General features: G+C 40.5%; 1 protein-coding gene across 2 annotated transcripts in view; it reads right to left on the reverse strand.

The window, feature by feature from the left end:
* Positions 1-26287, reverse strand: part of GRB10 (growth factor receptor bound protein 10) — a 144940-nt gene that overhangs the window by 102630 nt on the left and 16023 nt on the right. For both annotated transcript variants that reach the window (XM_059468418.1, XM_059468427.1), the window contains one exon: positions 5995-6092. In XM_059468418.1, coding sequence (XP_059324401.1) covers positions 5995-6045 — 51 coding nt within the window. In that variant the 5' untranslated portion in view covers positions 6046-6092. The remainder of the gene's footprint in view (positions 1-5994; positions 6093-26287) is intronic.

Below are 26287 nucleotides of genomic sequence, written 5' to 3' on the forward strand. Positions count from 1 at the left end.
AAAAATTCATGTAATTGGAAAATGTGGACTGAGCAACTTGAAATTTCTTGCTTGCATTCACCTTCAAAAAAAGACTTCATGTTTTGCCAACCAACTTCTGTAAATCAGAATACAAAAGCAGAAGTGCAAACAGTAAGGTACATACTTGTGACTGGAAATGTAGAAAGGTGAACTAGTACATCAAAAAAACAAAAAAAAAAGATTGATTACTATTTCTTGTCAGAAGGGAAACTGTAATCAATTGTATAGAAGCTTAGTGCAAGATACAAACTTCTTTGATGCTATTTTGTTTCATATAAAGTATTCTGATGATACACCATAATGGTGGCAAGTACACTTCCACTCCTCTTCAAGTGGAGTGTGGTAAGCACCACACTCCTATTTCGATGTAAATGAAAACAACTGGTTTCAGGGCAATTTTTTAAATAGACTTCTTTCCAAGAAAAATAAAAGCTAGAAATCTAGCTTCAGTTGGTCTTCAATGAAAACCAACAAGCAGCATCAACTCTATCTGTAAAAAACATTTGCAGTCTGCACTCAGGGAGACAGATTTCATAACTTCATATTGGAGGCAACAACATGTCTTGTAAAAACATTCACTAATGTTCGCGCTGCTTTGTACTTTGTCTGCTCCAGTCCGTCAACCCTCTACACCACATCCATGTAAACTGTTAAAACAAGAGTATCGTCAATAAAAGATCTGTTGACTGACACCATATTTCACAAATCTGATGACTTTCTGCATTGGCAGTAGCAACATTTCAGCTTTTCTTTAGGCAATATGTAGAAGAATGATGCAATGCAATAATGCATCTGGTGTTTTTTCACTCAGCTATGCCCAAGGACTTTGAAAGCCTGCTTGTGCACTCTGGTCCTTCCATATTGCCCTCTTAGGGTGAAAAAACCAAACTCCAGGATTAATTTTAAATTTTATGGAAGCAGAATCCTTGTACATTTAAGCCTAATAAGAGTAAATTAAGCCACCATTTGTTTTGAATCTTGAAAATCATGTATTGGGTTTGCAAGAGAAGGCTTTGGGAGTGGGGAGAGGGACCAGGTTGGCTTCTGTGAAGAAAAAAACAAAACAAAAAAAAATCTGCTCAATTGTGTCCTGGTTCTGACCAAGACAGGGTTAATGTCTGGAGTAGCTGGGAGGTGGCATTGCTAATACAGGGAGGTTATTCTACACCACCTCACCTCATTGCCCGGGGTCAGAGAAGGGGCATTCTGAGAAGGGGTTCCTTCCTGATGAGCAAGCCTGGCACTGGTCAGGTTCCCAGAGCGTCCTGCATGTGAAATCACTCTCTAATAAACACTTTTGTTGCCAATATTGTTGCTGTTACTGTTCCTTTTCTTATCTCATGGCTGTTCCCAGTAAACTGTTCTCATCTTAACCTGTTATCTTTGCCTTCTGTGCCTCCAATTCTCCTCTCTGGCCACCCTCGGTGGTACGGCTGGGGAAGCAACCCAGTAACAGTGTGATTAGGAGAGCCTCAGTGGGAGAACTAAATCAAGGAGTACCATTCCTAAACCATGACAAGCTGCAGATGAAGAGAAGAGCGCGAATATGGAGAGAAGCAGCTCTGCAGAAACCAGGGTCAGTGGAAAGGAGGGGGAGGAGGTGCTCCAGGCACTGGAGCTGAGGTTCCCCTGCAGCCCGTGGTGCAGACCATGGTGAAGCAGCAGTGTCCCTGCAGCCCGTGGAGTCCCACAGGGGAGCCAGAGATGCACCTACAGCCCATCCAGGGCTCTGTGCTGGAGCATGCAGATGCACAAGTGAGGCTGTGACACTGTGGGAAGCCCACACTGGAGCAGGCTGCTGGACCTGCTCACCTGGGCACCCACAGAGAGAGAGAAGAGCTCACACTAGAGCAGGTTATGCCCTGTCACCCCACAAGGCACAGCAGCCTGTTATGGAAGGACTGCATCCCTTGGAAGGAATTTATGCTCATGTGGGAAGGAACCACACTGGAGAAGCTCATGGAAATCTCTCTCCCTGGGAAGGGCCCCACACTGAAGCAAGGGAAGAGTATGAGTAGTCCTCCCCCTGAGGAGGAAAGACTGTCAGAGACAATGACAATGAACTGACTGCAAACCCCATTCCCCATCCCACTGCATCACTGGAAGGGAGGAGAGAGAGCAAACTGGGAGTGAAGTAGAACATGGGAAGAAGGACAGGATGGGGGGAATGTGTTTTTAAAATTTATCTCTATTTCTCATTACTTTACTCTGATGTGATTGGTAATATATTAAACTAATTTCCCCCAGACAATCTGTTTTGCCTGTGATGGTACCCAGTGAGTGATTTCTCCCTGCCCTTACCCCATCCCATAAGCCTTTTATTATGTTTTCTTCTCCCTGCCCAGCTGAGGAGAGGAATGACCAGAATCATTTTGGCCTGGTGCCTTTCTTACCACAAATGGCAAGTGACATCTCCAAAGAATCGATCAACAATTGTCAAGATATTCAAACAGTGTCAGGCAGACAATAAGGACCAAAACTCAGAACTTCAGCAGCTCTCTCCAAGCCCACTTGGAGACAAATTCTGCAAACAAATGTTTTTCATGCAAGTTTTTTAACAATATAAAAGATTTTATGCACACAAACATGGACTGCAGCATGTATACCTAAATTAACACCAAATAACAGACTGTTCAATACCAAAGAGGCAGAGATGACTGAGTCATATAGAAGGCATCTGGATGTCAAAAGGGTGAGGATTATTGCATCCATCAAGGTAATTCTCTAATTAAATTAGAGATTTATTCAAATCAACAGGGTTTTTTTCTTCCCCTTTCACTAAGAGACAAACCCTCTCTTTTCTAACTGCACAATCTAAGCAAGCCATCTCTGAAAATAAAAAAAGCAAGTTACCCAAAAAACCACACTCACTAAGATGAAGCACTCCAGGAAAACAATATGCCATGGACTTTGATCAGATGACCTCCAAAGGTGTCTTCTAACTTACTGTATCATTTTATTAAAAATAAGGATCAAAGCTGCCATACTAAAACCTGGAGGACCTCTGCCTAACTGCTCCTCCAGACAAAGGCAGAGCAATGTTGCTATTGTAGTTCTAGTATTGGCAGCAAATCATCTCCCCATCCACAAATCTGAATTCACTGAAAGAGGCTTTCATTACAGTAGCTAGTCTCTGATTAATTCTCTTATGTATTTATTTCCTACTCTTGAAGTGCACAAAGCTTTTCAAGTATGATGTGCACTATTTTGCACTCTTATCTGATCAAGAGGATTATTAGCAATCCTGAAATCCACAGCTCTGTACACGTAAGAGAAAGCAATTCCCATTTTCTCCCTACTTTATGGCGAAGTGCTTGTAGTCCATTTTGTACCAAGTTACAAGTTCTTTCTCAAATAAGAATTCAGCTCAGTAAAACCAAACTACATTAATTATTACTGAAGTCATACCTGCATCTTGGTCATGAGAAAACAAACAGAAGGCAGAAGGTGGAAGACAAACAGAGCATTCCTGTATGCCCAAAATTATATCTTCATAAACTGAGAAAAAAAACTGGGGGTTTTTTGTTATTTATGTCACTGAGACTTGTACAATCAAAGCAAAGGGTTAAAGAACTAAATATTCCCCAAGAGTTCAAGTCACCGCACATAAATACTGTTGTGACTACAGATTGCAAAAGAACGGAAACACAGTAAATCATCCCATTTTTTCTGAGAAATTCTGGGACTGTGTTCTGAATTTCCAGGAATAGAAGACAAATACTGCCAATTCTCACTGCTGGATTTTTATTGAAGAGTTCAAGAATCTGGAAAGGACTCCTGAAAGCCACTGAAAGATAGTATGGATTTTTTTAGTTTTTTTTTTAAACTGAGCCAGAGATTGTTTCTAGGAGAACGCACTCAGTGTGACTGGTTTATGTGCAAACCCCTGAGAAAGTTAAAAGAAGGAAAAAAAAAAGCTCTTAAACAAGACCTGGGAGGTTCTGAAAGCAGCAAGCCTTGCAAGCAAAGACCCCAGTACAAAAGCCAGAGATCCATACTTTGCCATCTCTCTAAAAATATTTTAAAAAATAAGAAAAGGTGGATTGGCAGCAAGACATTCTAAAGGATATTCTGTAGGGCATACTTACTTACCCAGGTTCTCATTTTTCTTGCCTTGAATATAATCCCAACCTCCAATGTGTCAATTTATTCTAATACTGAATTTACAGCATTAAGGTCCCAACCTTGGGATCTCTGGAGCTGTCCTTCATAGCTTCTCATTCACATTAAGTAAGAAAATGTGCTGAAAAAATAGAATACTTCTTTACACTCTAATCTAGAGCATATTTAGTTTAACCTTCTTTCAGCCCTTTACCAACAAAATGCTTTCACTGCAGCCAAATTTGAAAGACAAGTTGATGAAAGCTCCTAAGTCAGATTTAGTAGGGGTGGAAAAACAGATGTTCAGGATTTTTTTAATGCAAACTTCAGTTCTGACAGAAGGCACAGTAGTTGTGAATGGGCTTCCAGAGCTAGTCTTCAAACTGGTTATAAGCACTCAGGGTAGTTAATACACAGTAAGCTTTGACCAAAAATAACTGAGTCACTTTCCCACCATCTTAAGTCACCCCATGTTGCTCTGAATTTCCAGTCTGCTGACTGCCCCAGACTAAAGCAGATTATCTACAGGGCTTGTCAGAGAAAAGGGAGTACCAACGAAAATTCACATTTTTGCTTCCTATGAACCACTAAAGACACTGTTTTCACAAGAGAGATTGACACTCAGTTAAAGAATTTGCAGCTCAAAAATGACTGCCTAGAATGTCAAGTTTCTCTTACATAGCTCTCCTTTCCCTCAGCTTCACATCATGACTCAGATGATGCTTTAAATGAATTGGAAGCATAATTTCACAGTGCATCAAAATTATGAAGTCCAGGCACATCTATTCACATATTCTTTTAAACTCATAGATCCCAGTAACAGATTTTCAGGACATCCAATTTCTCAAAGTCCAGTCTATTTTTATAGCTGCAAAAGAAGCTATAAAAGAACTGTTATGCTTTTCCTGCTATTGGGAAAAGCATTCAGGTACATTCAGCTGACAACTCAGCATATACTAACATTAGACTTTTAACTAATTAGAGGTTTCCTGTTGGGGGAAAAAAAATTGTAAATTGACATATTACACAACATGCATGAATACTAATCTTAAAGAGATTTTTTGGAAATGTTGTTGTTTTTGTCTGTTTTTTTTGCTTTTCTTCCAAATGAGTAGCATGACTGTAGTAATCACTACTAGCAATGTTTCTCTTGGGACAAAAGGAAAAGGTTTTAATGTCACATGACACTGTTTAATTATTTGTGTATCTGCAGGGTCCAAAATCATAACTGAATCCTCAGGGCAGTAATCATATTATGAAAACAGAAGATAAAAAGTGCAAAGAAAAGATCACATCCAAACTAGCAATTTGCAGTTTCATAAAAAATACAAAGCAAGCATTAAGACAACTAAAACTGCCCAGGAGAAAAAAGAGAACTTTTACATGCATTTTTGTCAAGCACCTTTGAATTTAGCGGAGGGTTTTTAAAATATACTCTTTGTAATATGCCATATTGGCTGCTTAGATACAGCACAATGACTCAAAAACATAGGATCTAACCAAGTGTAAAAATCTCTGCCTTTGTTCCTACAGATACAGCATTCTGCAAACTGATACATTTTGATGCAAGACATTTCACTGGGGTTGTAGCTTGCCACCTTTTCTTTGGAAACAAGTGCCTTCTCCCAGTTAGGAAATGGATATTTTAAAGACAAATATCAAATCTGTATATATTAATGACACAGTCTTTTCAGCAGCAGAACTTGAATACAGGATGGTAACAGAGGCTCTGTTTCCAAAATGTTAGCAAAACCCAGAGAATTGCCAGACAGCTATTAGCAGTTTGATGAAAAGTTTGAATGCACAATCAATCACCGGCACGCAGCAATATGATGCTACAAGCTGACACGAACATGCAATTTCACAACTTACTATCCGATAAGGAAGATGTAAAAAGGAGTCTGGGCAGCCAGCTAAAGCCATTTGTTCCTTCAAATTTTCTTCAAATTACATCTACTGCTTCCCAGGACCTGCAGAGTACAAACAAATTGTCAGAAACCATACTGAAGACATTTCATCAACTTATTATTGAAAACAGTTGGAGCAGAGAGACCGAGAAGATCAAGATGAGGTGATGAGGATTTGCATCAACTTGAAGCAGAAAATGTGCACATTTGCTGCCTGTAGCCTAGCAAACACATTCAATTTGATATTTCATTTAAAAACCCAACATAACTTCTCAGGTTGTGTGGCTCCTGCTTCATTTCCACTGTTTAGGCAAAAATGAAGGCCTCCCTTCACAGCAAAACCCCAGCCATTTAAAAACTGGCTCTCACCACCTGAGGCTATGTTTTCAATTGAGGAAAGAAAACTGAAATCTCTGAGTTAATTAAGATGACAGTCACTTATCACAGAATCATTTAAGTTGAAAAAACCCCATAAGATCACCGAGATCATTATGCAGCATCAGCCTTCAAAGCCTGGCTACACAGCTCCTAACCTTTACCCTTTCCTGCCTGCTTTTCCCCCCGTGGTTTTATTCTCACACAATATATCAAACAGACTGTCACACACAAATTCATTCAGGTCTTGCACTTGTTCTTCTGAGTCATTATTAGCAGCAGCTTTGCAAGGTGAGTTGTGTATCCTTTAAAGCACCACTTTGTGATCAAATAGAGCTTGAAAAGAAATCTGCAAACATTTAGAGGTACATATGGCTAAAGAACTAAAAATAAGAGGGTAAGACAATGTCAAGACAGTTATTATAACTGCCTCACAAAAAGGAAACAAAAAATAAATCTAAATAAATAAGCAAATAAATAAAGCACTATTTCCCACTCCAGCATTTCCTCCTACCTGCAGGGGTGGACACACCCCTGCAGTGTAAGACAAGTGATGCCACCTCCAAGTAGATGAAAAAGGTATGACTGGGGAAGAGAACACAGGCTGCAAAGCACAGACACAACTTTTACTTCTACCATGAAAGCAAGCTCCTGTCTGGCTTGCTGTTAATTATCAAGTATGTGTTCAAAACAAAAGCCCAAGTTTTAAACAGTCTACCCACTGCTCTCTGCTAAGCACGACCTGTCACCAAACCAAAGCTGTCAGCAAAATTTATGGGACAGTTAAGTGAGGGACAAGGGTAAAAAAACATCTTGGACAAACTGTTCCTGGATGACTTCCCGCCTAAGGCCCACAAACCATGCACTCATCAAGGAAGCTTTATTTTGCTCAGGTCCAGGATGAGTTTGGCTGAGGTATGGCAGCCTCCTCCTCTATCAGTAAGGCAGGCAAACTCCTGGGAATTTCTTTCCAGGAAGTAGTTACTGGGTTTCTGCAGTGATCAATTCATACAGCCAAGTACCCCAGGAGGAAACTGGTTTTGGCAATAGCAAGTCTGAAAATTCATTTAACCAAATATGCACATATGCACAAATCCGGTTATTTATTCTAGGTAACCAAACACTATGGAAAAAAATAATTAACCCCAAAATCTTACAGGATTCAAAGTGTGTGGGGGGGGGGGGGGGGGAAGCCACATCAAGCATCAAACTCTGTAGACATGTTACTCAACTTGCACCATTGCTAGTCTTTAAACATATAAAGAGCAGGCAACAGCCTTCTAACTACTTCTCAACACCTAAAAGTTTGTAGTCAGTTTTAAAGATTGATCTGAAGATTTCAATTTAATCATCCAGTTTGTTCAGGGAGAATTAAGCACAGATTTAACAATAGCTCTTAAAAGTCTTTTCACTTGGGGGAGTACTATTTTTTTTTTCTTTCTCATAAGCACATCTACAGAGAAATTAAGCAAGGCACTGAAATAGCTGTTATGAAGTTGGTAAAATGCATCAATAAAGAGATCTGTATTATTAGCCTCTAAACCCACCAAGACTAAAGAAAGTTAACATAAAGGGGTAAGGGAAAAGAATTGAGCTATATACCCTGCAACAGTTTTATGCTTATTATCACTTCAGGATTTAGACATCACAAAAAGGCACAACTGCTGTAAATTTAATGGTAGGTTATTTAGGACTGAATATCAAAATACTGGTCCTTTGACATTTCAGCAAAAGGCTCCAACCCACTTACAGCAAGATAGATGAAATATGTTCCGAAACAATACCAGACCAATTTGTCTACTCTAGGGCGTGCTGCAGTTTATGCCACAGCCCCATTACACCAGTGGAAGATCATAAATTACCTCAAACAATAGTTGGAGTCAAGACTGCATAATTTATCAAGAACCATTTGCTTTGCTGATACATTCTTGAGTATTCATTTGTTAATGCTGCAGAAACAGAGGAAAGCAATAATCTCTAGATGGTATCATTCCTGGCCAGTCACACATTAACACTGACTTAAGATCTCATCTCTTTTGATCTGTCTAAAAACAGTTTATCAACCTAGTCCTACCCCAGGAATACAAAAACCCTTTGCTCACCTTTAAGACCTAAGGTCCTTTGTACCACATCAACAAGTAATAAATTTCATAGGGACAGAACTCTACACCAATTCATGTGTTCATTAGTTTAAAAAGAAAAATAAATTTTTCCTGTGCTTTTGTCTTTATAGATGGTATTTAGCATGTCACTTCTTGTCAGAGACTATAGTTGCACACAGACATACATGTTCTTTGCACACAATTTACACAGCACAAATCACAAAGAGGTATTTAAGTGCCACGTTACTGCCCTTTTCCTAAAATGCCTTAGATGAGGGAGGGAAATTCCAAAGGACTGTAAATAGGAAACAAGCAATGTTGTCAATCCCCGTTACAAAACTCAGGACATTCATTGGTGAGAACAACTGTCATGCAGCATTGAGCGATGCAGCCTGTGCACAATCAGAACCAGGAGATTTCATGTGCTTTTATTGGCTTCAGAGCTCTGCCTTGGACAGAGGCCCTGAAAGAAGGACAATCAAGATAAACCACATTTCAAAGGTCACGAGACTAATTTTTGGTATAACATTCGCCAGAATAAAGAATGGACTATTGTGAGGCACAGCTTTGATATTTCAGCCTCTCAAAAGTGTTAAACAAACTCACACGATCTAAAAGATTGATATTAATCCTGCATGGAAAACACTGCAGGTATGCACCCTGGAGATTGTCACTGCTCTGAATGGGTTGTTTAAGTCACAATCAAATTACTCTGGTAACCAGCAGACTAAGTTGTCTATTAACTGCAAATTAAGCCCATCACCAGATATGTTTTTCTGATTTATCACTTGTTATCTGCACATTCCCAGCACTGGAAACTGTATCTTGCCCAGCACTCTGGAAGCAGACACAGCCTACGCACCTACGGATACTGTGGTAGGAAAATGGCAGGGGTATGGTCACTCTGCCAATTCAGGAAGTTTTCCAGGTTCTACATGTGCCATCTGTCAAAGTCTTTAAATTCAAGAGAAAAATAATTTTTAAAACGCAATTGCTTGCAGATTAGTTAGGAACAGGAGGAGGAGGAGGAGGAAAAAAAAAAAAAGAAAAGGATTTTAACCTGGCAGAGTTGCAAGACAAGCTCCAGAGCTCTTGAAAACTGGATTTATGCTCTTTTATAAAAGGTAATTCAACAAATTTGTTGAATGTTATACCCTTTTAAGTATTTCATAATTTTTCTTCTATAATGTTCTGCTTTCTATAGCTGAACTATTGTGAAAGAGGGAAGGGGAAAAAGCTTCAGCACAGCCTTAATTTTGACCTGAAGTCCTTTATCTAAGATCTCAGGTTTTACATACAAGTTAAAAATCTTTCCCTCTGTTTAATGTATATCTTTCATTCTCTCAGCCATTAAGTATCACTATGCATTACTCCCCACAATACCGAATGAAGTTCTGCAGACCAAACCTGGATTTTCCTAAGAAACCAGAAAAAGGTCTTAAAAATATTCTTCTTTAACTTACCTTCAGAACTGTCTGAATTAAGATTGCTGGACTGCACTTAACATCTTAAAGCCCCAGGGAGAAAAAGATCCTCTCTTCTTGGTCTACACAAACAGCAATCTCAAAGACTTTATCTGGCTGTTCTCCTGGCTGTAGGCTGCCCACTACTTCATACCATCTAGGAAAGCATTCTGTTTTTTATTTCAGACATGTGTGTACATATATACATACTATATATATATATATATATACACACACACACGGGTGTTGATCTGCATCACCCAAACAGGTTTACAAGATGAGGTGAGGCAGTTCTATGGATACACCGAGCAACGCTCTGCAACACAGGCATGAGAACCCATACTCTGACACTTTCTTACCAGTCTACTCCTATTGCCATAGTTACAATGGAAATAAAGTTGGATACAAGCAGCATGAGGCACGCCAGTGAATTTTCCCTAGTTGAAAGACCTGACAGCTAGCAATGTCCCCAGCTGCACTGATACTGCAAGACCCAGATGTGTTTTTGCATGCAAGATCCAGACAATTTCTCACAAAAATGAAGCCTGAATGACTATGTGGGCTGAAAAGAAAGTGCCATCAGATTCCTAAGCTGGCTGGACCAAGGAGACTAAAGCACCCTTGGCAGCACACAAGTCTGCCATCAGATTTCATCGTGGCTTCAGCAATCAGAACACATAAGGATTTCTACATCATCTTCCCTCTTTTAGTGATAGCTTCAAGTGGAGACTGTCAATTTACAACACTGAGACTACTCCTCACCCTCCCTAAGGGATTACTTGGTCAGCAGGACTGAATTCATCCCCTCAAACATTTTACTGACCACTTTCTCAAGTGGTCAAGTTTCTCACTCACTCAGTCCAAACACACACTTGCTTCTCTCCCCAACTCTGCATGTTCCTCCTCACACTCAAATTCTCCAGTCTGCCCATGCTGAAAAACAATACCTGGCAAGTTTCCCTTCAAACAAGTTTTTTTTTCCTCCAATACACGTCCCCAAACACTCCAGAATGGAATCACTCTCCAACCACAAGACATAATGACATGATCGTCAACATCCTGATGGCCTACTGAGATTAGCAGCAGGTAAAATTTAAGAATACCCACAGCTTTCCCAATTTCTCCCCATTTTCCTTGCAGGAATTGGTATCTTCACACCCATTTTGTTACACATATATACCCAAAAGTCATTTGCAAGTCTATGATATGGAGCAACTGCCTAACTAGAGCAATACTTTGAACATCTTTGAAAACAAAGCATTGTTCTAGCTGAAATTTCAGGCGAGTGTTGCTCACTAAAATGAAAAGCACTGTTCAAAATATAAATCATCAATCAAAAGCACTTCAGTTACGTCCAAACACTCCCACGAAACCATACTAAAAAATCTGGTCTTATAAAAAAAGGGAATATAATTCTCTTTTGCCATTCTTAATTGCAAAGCTGTTAGTCTAAATATTACACCTTGTAAAGGAAGCCATTTGCCATTGTACTTTTGCCAGAAAGTGAAGAATCTTGGCAACGGCAATTCAGGCTTTTGAAAGCCAAAACAGATACATACTTCAGAAGAAGCACAGAAGAGCTGATGCCATCCCACTTCGAGCCTTGCCAAATAAAATTAAATAACATATATGCAGTTCAGCATTTTTTGGTTTCCTGAATCTGCCTAAAATTTTGAAAGGGCTCAAGAGTCATAGCCTGTGAATTCATGTTCACCTCCTGAGAGAACACCTTCACTGACAGCAAAGATAAGGTCCTGAGGAAAAAAAAAACCAGTGTTTAGCCCAACAACACTGGACAACACCACCAAAAATAAACAACCAAGGAAAAAAAAAAAAACTATGAAGAAAAATTAAAAAAAAAAAAACCAAACCAAAACAACACCAAAAATCAAAAAACTAAACAACAAATCCCAAACCTATAATGAACTTTGGAAATATTGACAAAACTCTGCAGTTTCACTGTCTTTCTTGATCACTCAAAATCCTCTTCAGTCTCCTAATAGCTTCAAACCCATAGCTTTGAAGCAGGAACTTTGGCAACTAAACAGAGACTCGTACCAAAGTCTAAATGAAATGCTAATTAGACAGAAACTGAAATAAAAACCCATGTAGTATTCAGTAGACAACGCCACCAGCAAGCCATATGCAGAGGTAGGGAAGGTGCAAGGATGCATGATTGGGACATGAGAGGTACACGAGTGAGGCAGCCCAAGGTGAACTCTATCTGACAATGCCATGACTAGTGGTCTCCAATTCTGCACACATGGTTTCTCACTACATCCTTTGCCTCCAGAGAATAAAAAAAATGCTGCCTCCATTCTCTCTGTGTTGTCACTGTCTTGCCTTCCCTGCCCACCCCAATCTAGTCACATTTCTTGTAAAACAGAATCCAAAATTTTATAATTTTGGGAAAGCAGTCTAAATAATTGTTTCCTTATGTTATTTTAAGCTTTTATTATCCAACCTGAAGACTTAGAGTGAAGTTATACAACAGTCAAGATGATTTAAGAGCTTGTTACTGCCAAAAACAGGACAGACATCCCACTCTCTTCATCAGCCCCTGCTCTGCTTTCTTCCTCCACTTCCTCCCAGCAGCTTCATGGCACTCCCTCCTTCTCCCCCTTTTGTGTCATGTATGGTCCTTAATGAGTTCAGCTTGTGTTAATTAACGCATTTGTTTTGCTGGGTTATTGCTCTGTGAAGGAAGCAAATGCAATAAACTTAGATCTGACAGGCAGTTCAGTTGGCACAATGTGAACGCGGGAGACCATGAGCAAGAGGGGAAGGGAACAGCATCACCCCCTGTCCAGTGGCAGCCAATTATTACATTGGCTAAGGCAACCTGTGAACTTTCATTTTCTTTGTTTACTGCTGTTAGGAGCTGGCAAACCTCTCCTACTGCACATCCGTGAGAATTAATGCTTTCCAGGCATCTCACAGAAGTTAAACATTCGGACAGATCTCCAAATAAAATACAAAGTTTTTCTCAAAGCAGCTCAACTAAAGTCTGCCTTTGTTGCATACTTACCAAAACATTGCTTTTTGCATTTAGCACACTGCTGAGCCTTTATGCTTCTAACATGCAACCGGTGTGAATGGTCCTTCCCTCTGCTCTGTGGTGGGATTTGAAAGCCAAGGGCTCTAGACCTCCCAGCCCAGAGACTAAACTACACACAAGACATTTTTCTAAGCCATTAAAGTTCATCAGCCTCTGCACAGTGTTGCTTTTTGTTTGTTTTTTTTTAAAGAAAGTCAGATCATTACAGATTCTGTTTGAAACCATATCTTAATCTACAGGCCTGTCCATAAACATCCATTGGACAGATCTACCAGACTCAACTTGCCTTTACTAAGGTGACAAGGCAGTAGCATGCACTCCTCAGCTGTTACTTTTACAGCCTCCAGACAGAAGCTGGGAGGCTGTAAAACTAGCAGGTGAGGAGTGCATAATAATAGTTGAAATATATATGCAAAGGTTTGATAGAGAGACTTTTCAATTCATAGAGTAGCCATCTGCAGCAAGGATGCCCTGCTCCCAGCTTCTGCTCCCTTATTTCTCTACAACATTCCTTCACTTTGGAGGACAATCTTCCAAAGCATGCAGAAACCTTTTTTCCCCTCCTGGCTGATGCAAAGGACAAAGATATAAAAAAAAAAAAAAGAGAAACAACAAAAGACAATCTCCTATCACATGATCTACTGATCAGTTTTTCAAGTATTTTAAGCCTGTTTCATCCAAATTATGAATTCATCAATCACCATAATTATCCACAGCCTATTTTTCTTTCCTTGGATCTTTATGCAGGGGGCACAGTAGCTTCTCAAAGAACTTTCTAGGTTTTTGTTAGACCATGCCAGCTACAGTGGGCTGGCCATCAGGCTGACTTCAAAACCAATACGCACACTAGTGCACAGAAAGCAACAGGCAGATATCTATCAATACCATTCACATCCCTCCTTAGGGTCTCTCCTGCTCCCCAGCATTTTCAGGTAGGTTAAAATACTTTTCCTGGATTTAAAACTTCATTATTGTGGACCAATGACATCAGACATTAGGGTTTTTATATTGACAATTTACAGGTTTTAATGTTGATAGTTAACACAGTAATTTTACACGTATCACTTGCTGCTCTCTTGGTTCAAGATTTTTTTGGGAAGAGTTATTAACTAGGATTATCAGAAGCCTTTCTATAGACATCAAGCTTTGGGGTTTTTAAGAAAACCAGAAAGAGGCTTTTACAGTTATCTGTGATTTATGTTCATGAATAAGCACTGGTTTATTTACATAGTCCCATCACATACAAATGGTTGAGGCTAGAAGGCAAGTTTAGACATTTCAATTCAAACTGCCAGCTACTCACTAAGACGGTATCTTTTTGAGATACCATAAAAGGTACACTTAAGTGAGAAGGTTACTCTCAGTATACCTCATTTATACAGTCAGAGCACTCAAAAGAAAGACTTTCTGCTTAGCCTCTGAAAAAAAACACCACATTCTGTGAGCAGAGATGCATTCCCCAGCATCAGCTGCACGCTAAGTCATCCTCCAAGTAGTTTTGTGGTAACTACTCCCAAACATTATTTATTCCAAAGAATTCAACTATTGAAACAATTCTTATGAGGACACCATAGTAAGTAACAGCAGCAAGTAGCAAAAATAAACAAGGAAACCCCTTTTATCTCTCATGTACAGCAGGGTAAGGGTTACCACAGAAGGGCTTGTAAGTGATAATGCAACAGAGCCAGGAGAGCTCTGGACTACATCAACCCCAAGCAACAACCAACTCTGCTTCTAGTTGCAAACAGTGCAAGGAGGCAGCTCCAACAAACACTGTGCTGCTCTTGAGATGAACAGAAAATCCTGTCTATTCAAGAGGGCTATAATAAAGAAGTGCAAGAAGTGCAGGAGATAATATGCAAAAATTAAAGGAGTACGTACACCCTTGACTGACCGGAACATAAAAAAGGGTACCCAGTTTGGAGACTGCACTCATTCACTCCTATGCAATGAAGCACCAGCAGTGCCAGAGCTCGCTCAACTGCAAAAAAACTGCTTGTAGTTTTAAGACACTGATGTCACAGATACCCCATGTGTACTTTAACGCTGCCTCACTAACAAATCACAGCAATCTCTTCTTAGAGCAAAGAGACCATTTTGTAATCTCAAATGCATTTGCTGGCATTATGCAACACACAAGCTTCAAATCCATGGGTGGCTTACGGGTAGCAGCAGGCAATCAGTGCCGACTTTGAGAACACAACTAAGATGTTACTGGTGCTCTATTCTTGAATACAGGCTAAGAATTTCTATAAATACATAAATAAAGGATATCAGCAATGCAAAAGTCTTTCTTACCCTCTTACGTTTTTTAGCCCTTGAAAAACAATTTCAAGCTGACATCTCAAAAGCGAGTATGCTGACCTACTTGCAAATATAATACTACCCTGGGACAAACAGGGCATAGCTTTTTCAAGTAAGTGTAAACAAAACAGAAAATAAACCTACAGAATAGGGTAATATTTTGTACAGGAGCTAATGTTCAACAAAAAGCTGAAATCTGGCCAGCTGATCACATGTTTCATGTGCATTAGTGAACATTTATTTACTGCTATTAACTTGTACCTGCAGAGAGGAAGAAATAAGATATTCTTCCTTTGATTCTGAAGGTCATAAGGTGACCAAAATCCCAGCTTAATGAAGACTGTGGTGAGGTTGCAAATGTCACAGCTTCCACCAACCCTTTCAAAATGCAGTGTTGGAAAGACAGGGAAGAAAACTGAAGTAATACCACCCAGGCTTCACAGACTATGTCAGCTTAATTAGAATGGCATTTTGGCAGTACTGAGAGATTACATATCGAAGGCTGAGTATCAGGCCAAATAACTTGACTAGAATATTTCACCAAGCCACCTACATTAACAGCTTTTTCCCTACTGTACTTTCAGGGTGCCATAAAGGAAATCAGGCCTTGTTTCAGGCCTTATGAGGCTGTTTAACAGAGGCATGAAATGTTGAATATCCCCAGCACTAAAGGTTTACTAGATATGCATTAAACAAGGAACATCCCTAGATAGTCTTCAGACTCCAGAGCTGCCAGAGAGGAACATTTGCTCTCCAAAGGTGTAGGATCCAGATGCAGTCAAAGTGCCTTCCCTGTATACCAATGTACTTCAACCCACAAAACACCTGTACTCCAAGCCTGGAACCCACATATGGGTCCCAACTGCATTCTCCCACCTCCAAGATTATCCAAATGGTACTGGCAGCAGTTTTGGAAAGGAGGGAGAAGACAGCAAGTAAGTGCCCCCACACACAACATTGTTTCATAGGCCCGTAGTACTTTGCCCACAGAAGCAAATTGACATCCAGGTTGCGCGTGGAGCTGACCACAACACTATCACAGGATACGACGGCAGTCACATACCCGAGGTGGTGGTGGTGGTATGCATACAGGAGAAATGCACACGCCTGCACTGCCACATCAGTCAGGGAGGAGAAACAGGCTCTCCCTATGTGCAGGCCATCTCATTCCACAGCAGCTGTCAAGATGTCAGAGAAAAAGCTGGGGCTTGCATGAGATGAGCTCAAGAAGCCACTTACAACCCCCGCAATTCAATGAAGCACACCACTGAAGCACCTCACCTCGTTCCTTCCAGTGACAACAACATGAAGTTAAAAAACTGGTCCAGACATAGCCATCCATGATCTGGAGAAAAAAAACAGCCAAAGGAATCCCTCCCCAGTGTACAGCCCTGAAATTTCACATTCTCAGCACCTCTGGACAAGACTGACAATTATGCCAGACCAGCCATTCACTACCCCCCGATTTTTGGTCTCTGTACTGCAGAAGTAAATCCTGACAAAGCTCCAGTTTCTCCCATCACCGTTTAGGGTTTAATTTCAGTCAGTGTGCCTGTGTGTAGAATGCATGTATTATACACACATATTACACACATGCACTTACATGTGCCTGTGAACTCAATGAACTCTAGATGAGAGATCCTTCAGCAGCTGCACAGAATGCAATATGGCATGGCAGAACTCAGTCAACCTCATGAAAAATAAAAAAATCTCAGTTCCCTTCCCTGAGTTTCTTTCACTGTTTGGTGCAGAGATTTTGTTCACACTTCGCTCTTCCAAAAAGTTCTCCCTCTCCCAAAATACACTGCAGTATAATAAAACAAAATGTTTATCAAAGGAGCAGATGAACTCTCTTGCAAAAGCTTCTGTGAATATCACAAATTTGAATTTCTAATTGCTGCTCTTAATTGATAAAATAACAATTCCAAATTTTTTTGCTACTTTGTATTTTGATCTATAAAAGCATTCACTCATCATTAATGCAATCAATTTGACAGATTCATCAGAAAAGTCTCGATTTTCATTTCAGCCTTGCTAATTAGCAACTATTTTATTAAAAACCAGCTCTGCACGAAGAGATGGCTTCACACAACTGCCTGTTTTACACAAATACCTCCCACAGGCTTTCATGCTACTTTCTGTCACTGGAAGAGGGAGAATATGCCCTTTACCTAATGCTCTGATGCATACAGATCTCAGCAATCACTAGCTTGTAATACTCCCCATCTCCTTCAAACTGACAGCAGTACCACAGAATTTGCTACCAATGCTCGATATCCTCTCCTCTTTATTGCATCACTGGTCTTAGATAAATTGCACTATGTCTTGGAAATTAGCACATTTGTTTCCTGCAACATCTTTGCCTATGCATCTTTCCTAGTCCAGGAACTTGTATAAGTCAACATCCTAAAATGAGCAGCACAGTTTTCATGAGGATGCTCCCATTAAACTAAGTGACAACCTCCTCATTATACAAACCCAAAATGTTTCTCTCCAGAAAACAGGACAGAAGAAGTTCATTGAAGCTGGATGCCTCTCAGGTGTCAGGTTTGAGAAGGCTGCTCCATACAGAAGTGCTCTTCTCTCTGTGGCAGGTGATGATAGCCACTGCTCCCAGAGAAGTTCCCAGTTGCAGAACTTCCTAGTCTTGTCTCTTAAGCTGCAGGCATACCCTCATACTCTGCTCCTGCAGAAATGCAACAACACATTGCCTAATGCAGCACTCCAGTTAGTCTCAGTGGGACAAGCAAGAAGCAGGAATTACAGAAATATAATTTTTCCCATGACAGCAAGTACCAGCACTTGATTAGAAAACACTTTGCAGCTCAAGTTAAGAAATGCAGGATTATAGAAAATCACTACCAATGCACGGGGAGGGACAAATATTGAACACACAAAAATTGAGGAAACAAGCACCTGAGTTGCTCCCATGGCCTATGGGACAGAAAGACGTGGCCGATTTTCTACCAGACTTTGATGACGGATCCCTAAGTTTTAACACAGATCTGTCTCAGGCAGGTTAAACCTTTTAAGGTTTAAATGCCTAACGAGATCCACTTTAAAACTCACCAAAAAGCACAACTGGAAAGCGCAGAATGACTCTGCTTTTGCGCCAAGTCAGAACACAAACAACTCCTTCTGTGGAGGCCACATGTGCCAAGAAGGACTAGGCTCCAGCTCCTGGCACTTGAGCAGCACTGAAGTTTTCATTCTCTGGATGGAAAGCACAACACTGCTGACCATTTGCACTGCAGACAAGTTAAGAAATCACCCCGTATAGTCAGACAAAATTAAGCAAGTGTGTCATTCATTACCGGAAAGCTTCTCCCTGATATCCAGCGACAGGATGTGTGGGAATGGCTCACAGCTGAGTCAGGGGAGGTTCAGACTAGATACACACAAACACTTTCTTCACCAAAAGGGTAGTCAAACACTGGAACTGGCTTCCTAGAGGAATGGTCAATGTCCCAAGCCTGGCAGTATTTAAGAGGAGCTTGGACAATGCCCTTAACAACATGCTTTGGCCTTTGGTCAGTCCTGAAGTGGTCAGACAGTTGGACTGAATGATCAGTACAGGTACCTTCTAATTGGAATGTTCTGCTCCATCCATTGATCAGACATTCAATGTTCCATTCAAGGAATGTTCTTTTATACCAAAATTGCCTTATGTGGGCGAATGGTCTTAATTGAAGTTCAGGACATTCTCTTTAATTTGCAATTTTTTTTCTGATGCAAGTCAGGCACTGAGGCTACTTCTACTAACTACTTCTAAAAATGTCCATCTCAGACCACTCAGGTGCCCTCTTGCCATCATATTTGAGCTTATGGAAAAAACAACAGTCAAATGAGAAAAAGTAACCTTCCCATCAACAACCCTGTTCTATCTCAAAGTAAGAGTAAAAACAGTCAGAGTCAAGAGCAGGAAAAACAGCTTTATTTGACATTGAAATGGACTGGACAGTTCAGAGGATGAACTGCTATGTCCATGGTAAGGGGCTGACAACATCCCACAGCCATCTCAGGAACCACCTGACCCCGCTGCCACAGTCCCCCACTTTACACACAATTCCCACTTCTCATCCAACACCCTCACTTCCTCTGGGGAAAAGCATGGAAGCTTGCGCTGACTGCTGAGCTGGCCAGCAAGGGACCAGTTAACAATACAAATTTCACAAGCCCACAATTACAAAACAGATATGAGCAAGTACTCTGTTGGCAATTAGAGCTTCAGTTTTATTTTATTTATTCTAGTATAAGAACAGATGTTGCAGTTATTCAAAGGTTTTCACAACCTTAATTGCTGACCTTAATTGTTGTTAATCTTTCCCATGAAGTGGAGACAGACAGACGCCACCCGTACTTTGTGAAGAAGATAGTGAGCTGCAGGGTATGAATAATAAAAGACAGTATTGTCTGCCTTCTCCCTCCTGCGTGAAATACGAGGGTATTGGGATTGGCCAGCAGCATGGAAGAAAAAGAATGAACAAGTGACTCAGCTGTTTTATTTGGTTTTTTTTTAAGGATGCATCTGCTACAGGGCTGACCCTTGAGATGGACATTTCTTGCCCCTCCCCAGGACTGGTGAAGCCTCCAAGTGCCAGCGAAGGAAGTGCTGGATTCAGCCTCCACGACGCCTCAAACAGCCGATACACAAAGCACCCTGTCCACCTCACTGAGTACCACTAAAGCTGTAGTATTAAGCAGCAAAGTGTTGAGTTTCACAGGGCAATATTAGGTTTCATAAACAAGTTCTCAGACTGGACAAGAAAGTAGCATTTAATTATGTGCTAGAAACATTGCAAATGATACCTGAGAGCTTCCCAAGTCTTTTCCTTTGCTAGTGGGAAGCCTGCCTGACTTCTTACTCAGGTATGGAAATTTTATATCCATCTTTTTGCTGCAGAACTTGACAATTTAGGTTTTCTAACCAAGAAGGACATTCCTCTGACTTTGTTCTGCTAAGTGTACTCAAAGATGTTAACTTGGTGTCCCAGTAATTTGAGACCAGGCAACGCAGAGGAGGGACACAAGTTCAGAAATTAAACCCTGGATGTACTGATGCAGGCATGCCCTATAATCTAAGGCAGGAGCCCCAGAAGTCAGGATAGTGAAGATCAATTTCCTGTTTATGGTGCCTTCAAGCAAATGCCCAGAGTGAACTTGGGGCACAAGACTTAAACCAAAGACCAGATCAGAATGGCATCAGCTACCAGCTCTGCTGCAAAATACAGGAAATCAAGTCTTTCCCCCGCCTCTCACATCAAAACTCAACTGCAAGGATTCAAGGATTGCAAACCTTCAAGGATTCTTGACAGAAAGAAAAGATAAGGACTGCTTTGGTTTTAGTTCCTTAAGAGATTTTACGTTTCCTCATTTAAAAAAGTCAAAATAGATAAGCCAACCAGGCACCATGTATACTAAATAACTGCTCACACATTACATCTTAAGAGCAGCATTAAAAGATGGTTATAAATTGCACAATGGAAATAATTCAGTCAAGATTTCTAAAAGGAAAACATCAAACTACCAAGCTGTTAATTGCTGTATATACCCTGTCACACTTAAAGGATCTGGACATAGCTCAAAAGATGTTAAGTTATGTGCTTTTAGAAATGAGTTCAAGGTAAATCCAGGGAACTTAAAAATCAGGAAGAAACTTCTTTGCCGAAAGAACTAGCTAGAACTAGATAACACAGACATGAATAATCAATCAGATGGCATGAGCAAATGTCACTACAGTTTCTGCAGAAGTTATGACACAAATGCACCCAAAGTTTATGGCACTGCATGAACAAGACACAAGTGGGCATTATCCCCAGGACTCTTAGAAGGACCTGAGCTGCTCTGGTTTGCAGGAGTGGTTTCCCCCTTAACACCCAGCCAAAGGATAACAGTTAAAGGTAGGAAAACAGAGAAACTTTTTTCCATACAAGAAGTCTTCAGAATTACCATAGCAGCCATTCTTTTCAAGATACCCTTAAGCTCTCTGAAATGTGACAACCAGGGAGGTGACTCAAGTTTTGCCAGCAGTATAATGTGCTCGATCAGAGCTGGAGCTTCATGCAAAGCACAAGAATCTCATGATCACAGGCAAATGGGTAGCCAAAAAGGGCAACTGATTTAATTTCCACAAACTCAAGCCAATGTGCTAGAAGAACAGCCCTGCCTGTGTGTACCACTGAAGTGTCAGAAGTCTGAAGTCTTGTTTGAAGTATCATCCTAGAGGAAAGAGGGGGGGGAGGAAAAAAAAGCAGAAAATATCTCACAAGGAAATACAGTATTAAGAATCAACGAACTGCCACAAGCAAAGCAGAATCATGACAAGTCATTAAACCCAGGGCACACCCACTCCTTGAAAACTGTGGGCTGTTATGACATTGAAAGGGTAAAACAGAATTAGAAAGAGTACAGAGAAGAGGAATTCCTAAAGCAGAAACGAACAGTCCTGGATCATTTGGCACAGAAAAGAGACAGCTGAAGGAAAAGAAGGCAGACATCAAGTCAGTTATAGAGGACATGGAAAAAGCGCCCAGAGAATAAGCATTCCCTCTCAAAAGAAAAATTCAGACAATCTGAAATTGATTGGAAACCTGCAAATCTTTCCTATGGGGTAACTGGATTTATGAATGTGTTAAAATAATAATAATCATTTAGGCAAGCACTGGGGAAAGCTCATAAGGGATGGCAATGATAGTAATAGATGTGCACACTCCAGATAACTGCAGCACCGCTCTCCAGGAAGCAGAAGGGTCTAAAAGCAGAGCAAAACTCCTTGCAGGCTTTCTGTCTAAGCAACTGCAATTCAAATCAACATTTTTCTTTTTTAATTAATATTCCTGGCTGAGAATTGTGGGTGCTAGACATTAACTTAATGGGGACAGTGATGAAGAAGAGCTGGAGGCACAGCCACATCACCGTGGTGCCAAAGCATCACCTCAGCACTACCACGCTGCATCCTCCAGAAAACACTGCATCAATCTCACAGATTTGCACCTTTAACAATTAGGCACAGACTTAAAAACTACAGTTGCTAGGCATCCTCCATGTAACATTTACTTTTAACAGCAAGTCCTGCAGGCTGCTGCAGCATGCAGAAGGAAGAATATATGTGGCCCACAAGCTGACAAGCACACACTGAAATCCTGGCTCCCCACAACACACAACGTGACCTACTCAGCCAAAGTGCCCGTCCCACTGCTTCCCTGGGAGTTTACCATGTCCATGATGCAATACATCTCACCAGTGAATACAAAAGCTGCAGTTTTCATAATTGGCATCTAGGAAGATCCTTCCTTTGCATTTCAGGCCAGACAAGAGCAAATTGAAATCTAAGGTTTTAAAGAACATGATTCCTACATGATTAAGTCCTCCCAAAATCACAACTGAAGGCTAACACCATACTGAAAGCTGCTAAGAGACCACAGCAGAACAAGGCCTTGAACACCTCTTATCAGCTTTTTATTTTGAAAAAAAAATTAGAGCTACTTTCAAAACAGCATGAGAGTCACAACACCACAAAGATTCTGGCTTTTTCATGTTCTCAAAATAGCATGCTAGAAAGATGTCTACAAAAATAGAAAATTTAGGTGCATTTTGTTTTCATCTTTTGAGCATCAGCTCAAGTTTATCCAACGCAGCATCTGCATTAGGCTCCATAAAGCATTCCCTTATACACAACCCCACTCTGATCTGCAGCAAAAAGTTGTGATCAGGTGCAGCCAATCACTTGAAAACACTCCAGGACCAGAGGATTTGGATGCTGGAGCATGTTTGTTCCTTCCCCATCACCCCACACACACTGTGCACTGCGAAATGCAGATTCCTCTAACTCGCTTCACTGAAATCCAAGCAACCTAATAGAAGGTGGCAGCCAGCAGCATCACCAAAAATAAAACCATCAGAGAGAAACCAGTGAAGTGTAAACTAATGCATTGTTTCAGGAGGTTAAATGTGCAAGTTATTTTCACTGTACTTCTCGGCACAGAAAAGCACAACAGCAGCAGCAACAAGTTTCAGGAACCATAGTCCCCTTCTCCTCCATGCCCAGGAGGCAAAGCGAGGGAAAAGCAATTGTTTCCAAACAGCCCCTCTGCTCCTTGACTGCCCAAATTCACCCTTGCTGCCCTTCTGTGTGGCAGAGTGAAGCTCACTCAGTGTGTCAGGGAGAGCATCGCTCCTCACCTCCTGCTCCCTGCCTTCTAGGAATTTCCCAATCCAGCACTGGAGGATTAGGAGCTGTAATGCTATTAAACACTGCAATATCAAAATGTGAACTAAAGCACATAAAGCCTGCCTTCAGAAGAGGAGCATTTTGGGGTGGTTTTTTTTTATTTGTTTTTTTTTTTATTTAACCTCTGGAAAAGCATCTAACAAAAACAGAGCGGAAGCAGTGTCAAAACTGGCAGCTCTGCAAGCAAAACAGCCGAGTTTACGTGCTCATTGCAGCCTGCCTGCTACTTCAGATTACTTATTGCAGAGCAACAAGTCATTCTCTCCCTAATTGGGTCCCAGTCTAAAATAGTCCTGTTATTTTTAGTACAGTACTTAAGTATCTGAACTGTGCCCTGTGCTGCCAAAGCTGGCATGCATCCCTGGCCATACCAGAAATTCCGATGTTAAACAAGAACACACATGCCACATACCCAGGCCAACGTTTGTTCTTCTGCCTTGTCTTTGGTGGGCGACTTTAAAGACTTTAAACATTAACAGCCAGCCAAAAATGGCACAGGCTTATATGCTAATTCTGCATTTAAAGCCTCCCTCCCAGCTACTGTGCAACAAGAGAACCAACCCAGCAAGGAAAGACTGAGGGTTGCAATACCAGTGATTAGTTAGAGACAGTCACTTTGTCTTTAGGGCACAGATAGAAGATAAGAATGGGATTATTTTATCTCCATTTTGCTTGGTTTACATCCACACAAGTTCTGGGGCACTGAAGGAGAGGATAAATCTAAAATGCGCTCTAACTCACCCCTCTTCTGTCCCCTTCCACACTGCACATAAACTATGGATTAAATTTAAACTAGTCAAGAAACAAAAGGCCTGTGTTAAATATGTTTACACACACCACAGAAGGAGGATTATGTAAGCTCTGTCTCACAAACAATATGCTTCTTCTGCAGAAGAAATGAGATGATCAAAGCAAGACTTGTGCATATTTCCAAGTCAGTCTTCCCACCTTCCATCACAGGGGTGACAACCGTCCTGCAGTATGCTAATTCTGGAGTGCAGGGAGCAGAATAAAATCCAATACATCCATAGGCTGCTCCAACAAAGCCTTACCTGTCACTGTGAGCTGACTGTCCCTCACCTTGTGCTTCCACTGTAATCTCGTTTTTGTTAAATCAGGAAGAACAAGGTCCCGGGAGGAATTTACTCTGTCCTTTTACCAAGTACTTTGCAGCAAGGAAGTCAACTCTATGAAAGAGCTTTAAAGACAAAATCCTAACCTGAAAGACGGCTGCCAGCCAACAAAAATTTGTTAGTCTCTATTACCACTAGACCATCTGTTCTTGAAACTGTACGTTCCTTTTCAGAAGGGTTTTATTTTGTGAACAGCATCAGCATTGTTCACTCTCTCCACTCTGTCAACATCTCCTTATCCAACACACTTCTAGATCTGGTGGTGACACAAGACTAAGCCTTTAGTTTATCATATCATTATCTAGGCATTCTGGGTTCATCAGTATATATTAGTACTTCCCATTTTCAATTATTCTAACCTCAGACAGTAGCAGAAGCAATATATGTAAAACCTTTCATGGTTTCTGAGTTACAGCTGAGCTGATCAGGGGCATCAACTAAATGTTCTCAAACTCAAGACTGACAAAGGAGATGAGGCAAAAATTCAGCCTTTTGGCATTTGCCCTTTAACCATTTCAGTATATTGATTCTGGATGAAAGAACTTGCTCTGTGTCTGAAGAGAGCGTTCTGCCACTGAGTGTTCATTCTCTCTCATCTTCAGTTTTTAGTTAATCCTCAGACCCAAGATATTTAAGCGTTGCTGTTGCCCATACATGACAAAAAGCAAGCAACAGTTTGTCTGTCTGTCTTGCTAGGTAAAGAGGTCAAGCAAAGGCTGCACTCCTCTAAAAGTGCAATAGCCTGCAGACAATTATTGCAATAGCAAAGTAAGTGAAAGTGAAACAAGACACCTAAAAAACTGATTCTGTAATTCCACAGCAATAAAAATGATTAAAGGAAAGGTCAGTCAACTCACCACTTTCTCAAAAAAGCTACAAGGTAACAAAACCAAACTAAAACCAAAAAAAAAAAAAAAAAAAAAAAAAAAAAAAAAAACCACAAAAAAAAAAACAACAAAAACCCACCCAAAAACACACACACAAAAAAACCCCCCACAAACAAACAAACCAACCAACCAAAAAAACCCAAATAAGTAAACCCAAACTACTGCTAGTGATGATAGGGGAAAGGAGATTAAAAAAAAATTACCAACTTTTTTTTTTTAAAATCATTCAAATCATTAGCAGTTATTCTTGAATGTCCATAGCAGATTGACAAGGTAGCAAAGGCTGGAGAATGGCAAACTGATTTCCTACAGAACTGGGAGGGAGAAAGAGTGGAAAGAAAAACATTAAGAATGATACTTGTTGATTAATTTGCATATTTGCCATTAAACCCATCTACTAGCACCAAGAAGAAAATAAAAAACTGAACTCAACAAAAACTGGTTGTTCATGTATAAGCTAAGTCAAACCAACTCAACATCCTACTATGTCAGAATAATGTATTTTAGGAACACAGAAGCAATAGACACTGAATCCTGACGTTAGCAAAACCACATCAAAAGATTCAAATTGCATTCTCACAAAAAGATAAGAAAGCTTTGTCTCACTGTTATCAATGCAAACAGTCATCTTACGGCAGATTTAAAAGTGACTGAGCAACTGCACTGACTTATATTTGCTTGGAACGTCAAAAAAAATTGAAATACT

The sequence above is a fragment of the Ammospiza nelsoni genome, chromosome 1 (assembly GCF_027579445.1).
Source record: "Ammospiza nelsoni isolate bAmmNel1 chromosome 1, bAmmNel1.pri, whole genome shotgun sequence".
NCBI lineage: Eukaryota > Metazoa > Chordata > Aves > Passeriformes > Passerellidae > Ammospiza > Ammospiza nelsoni.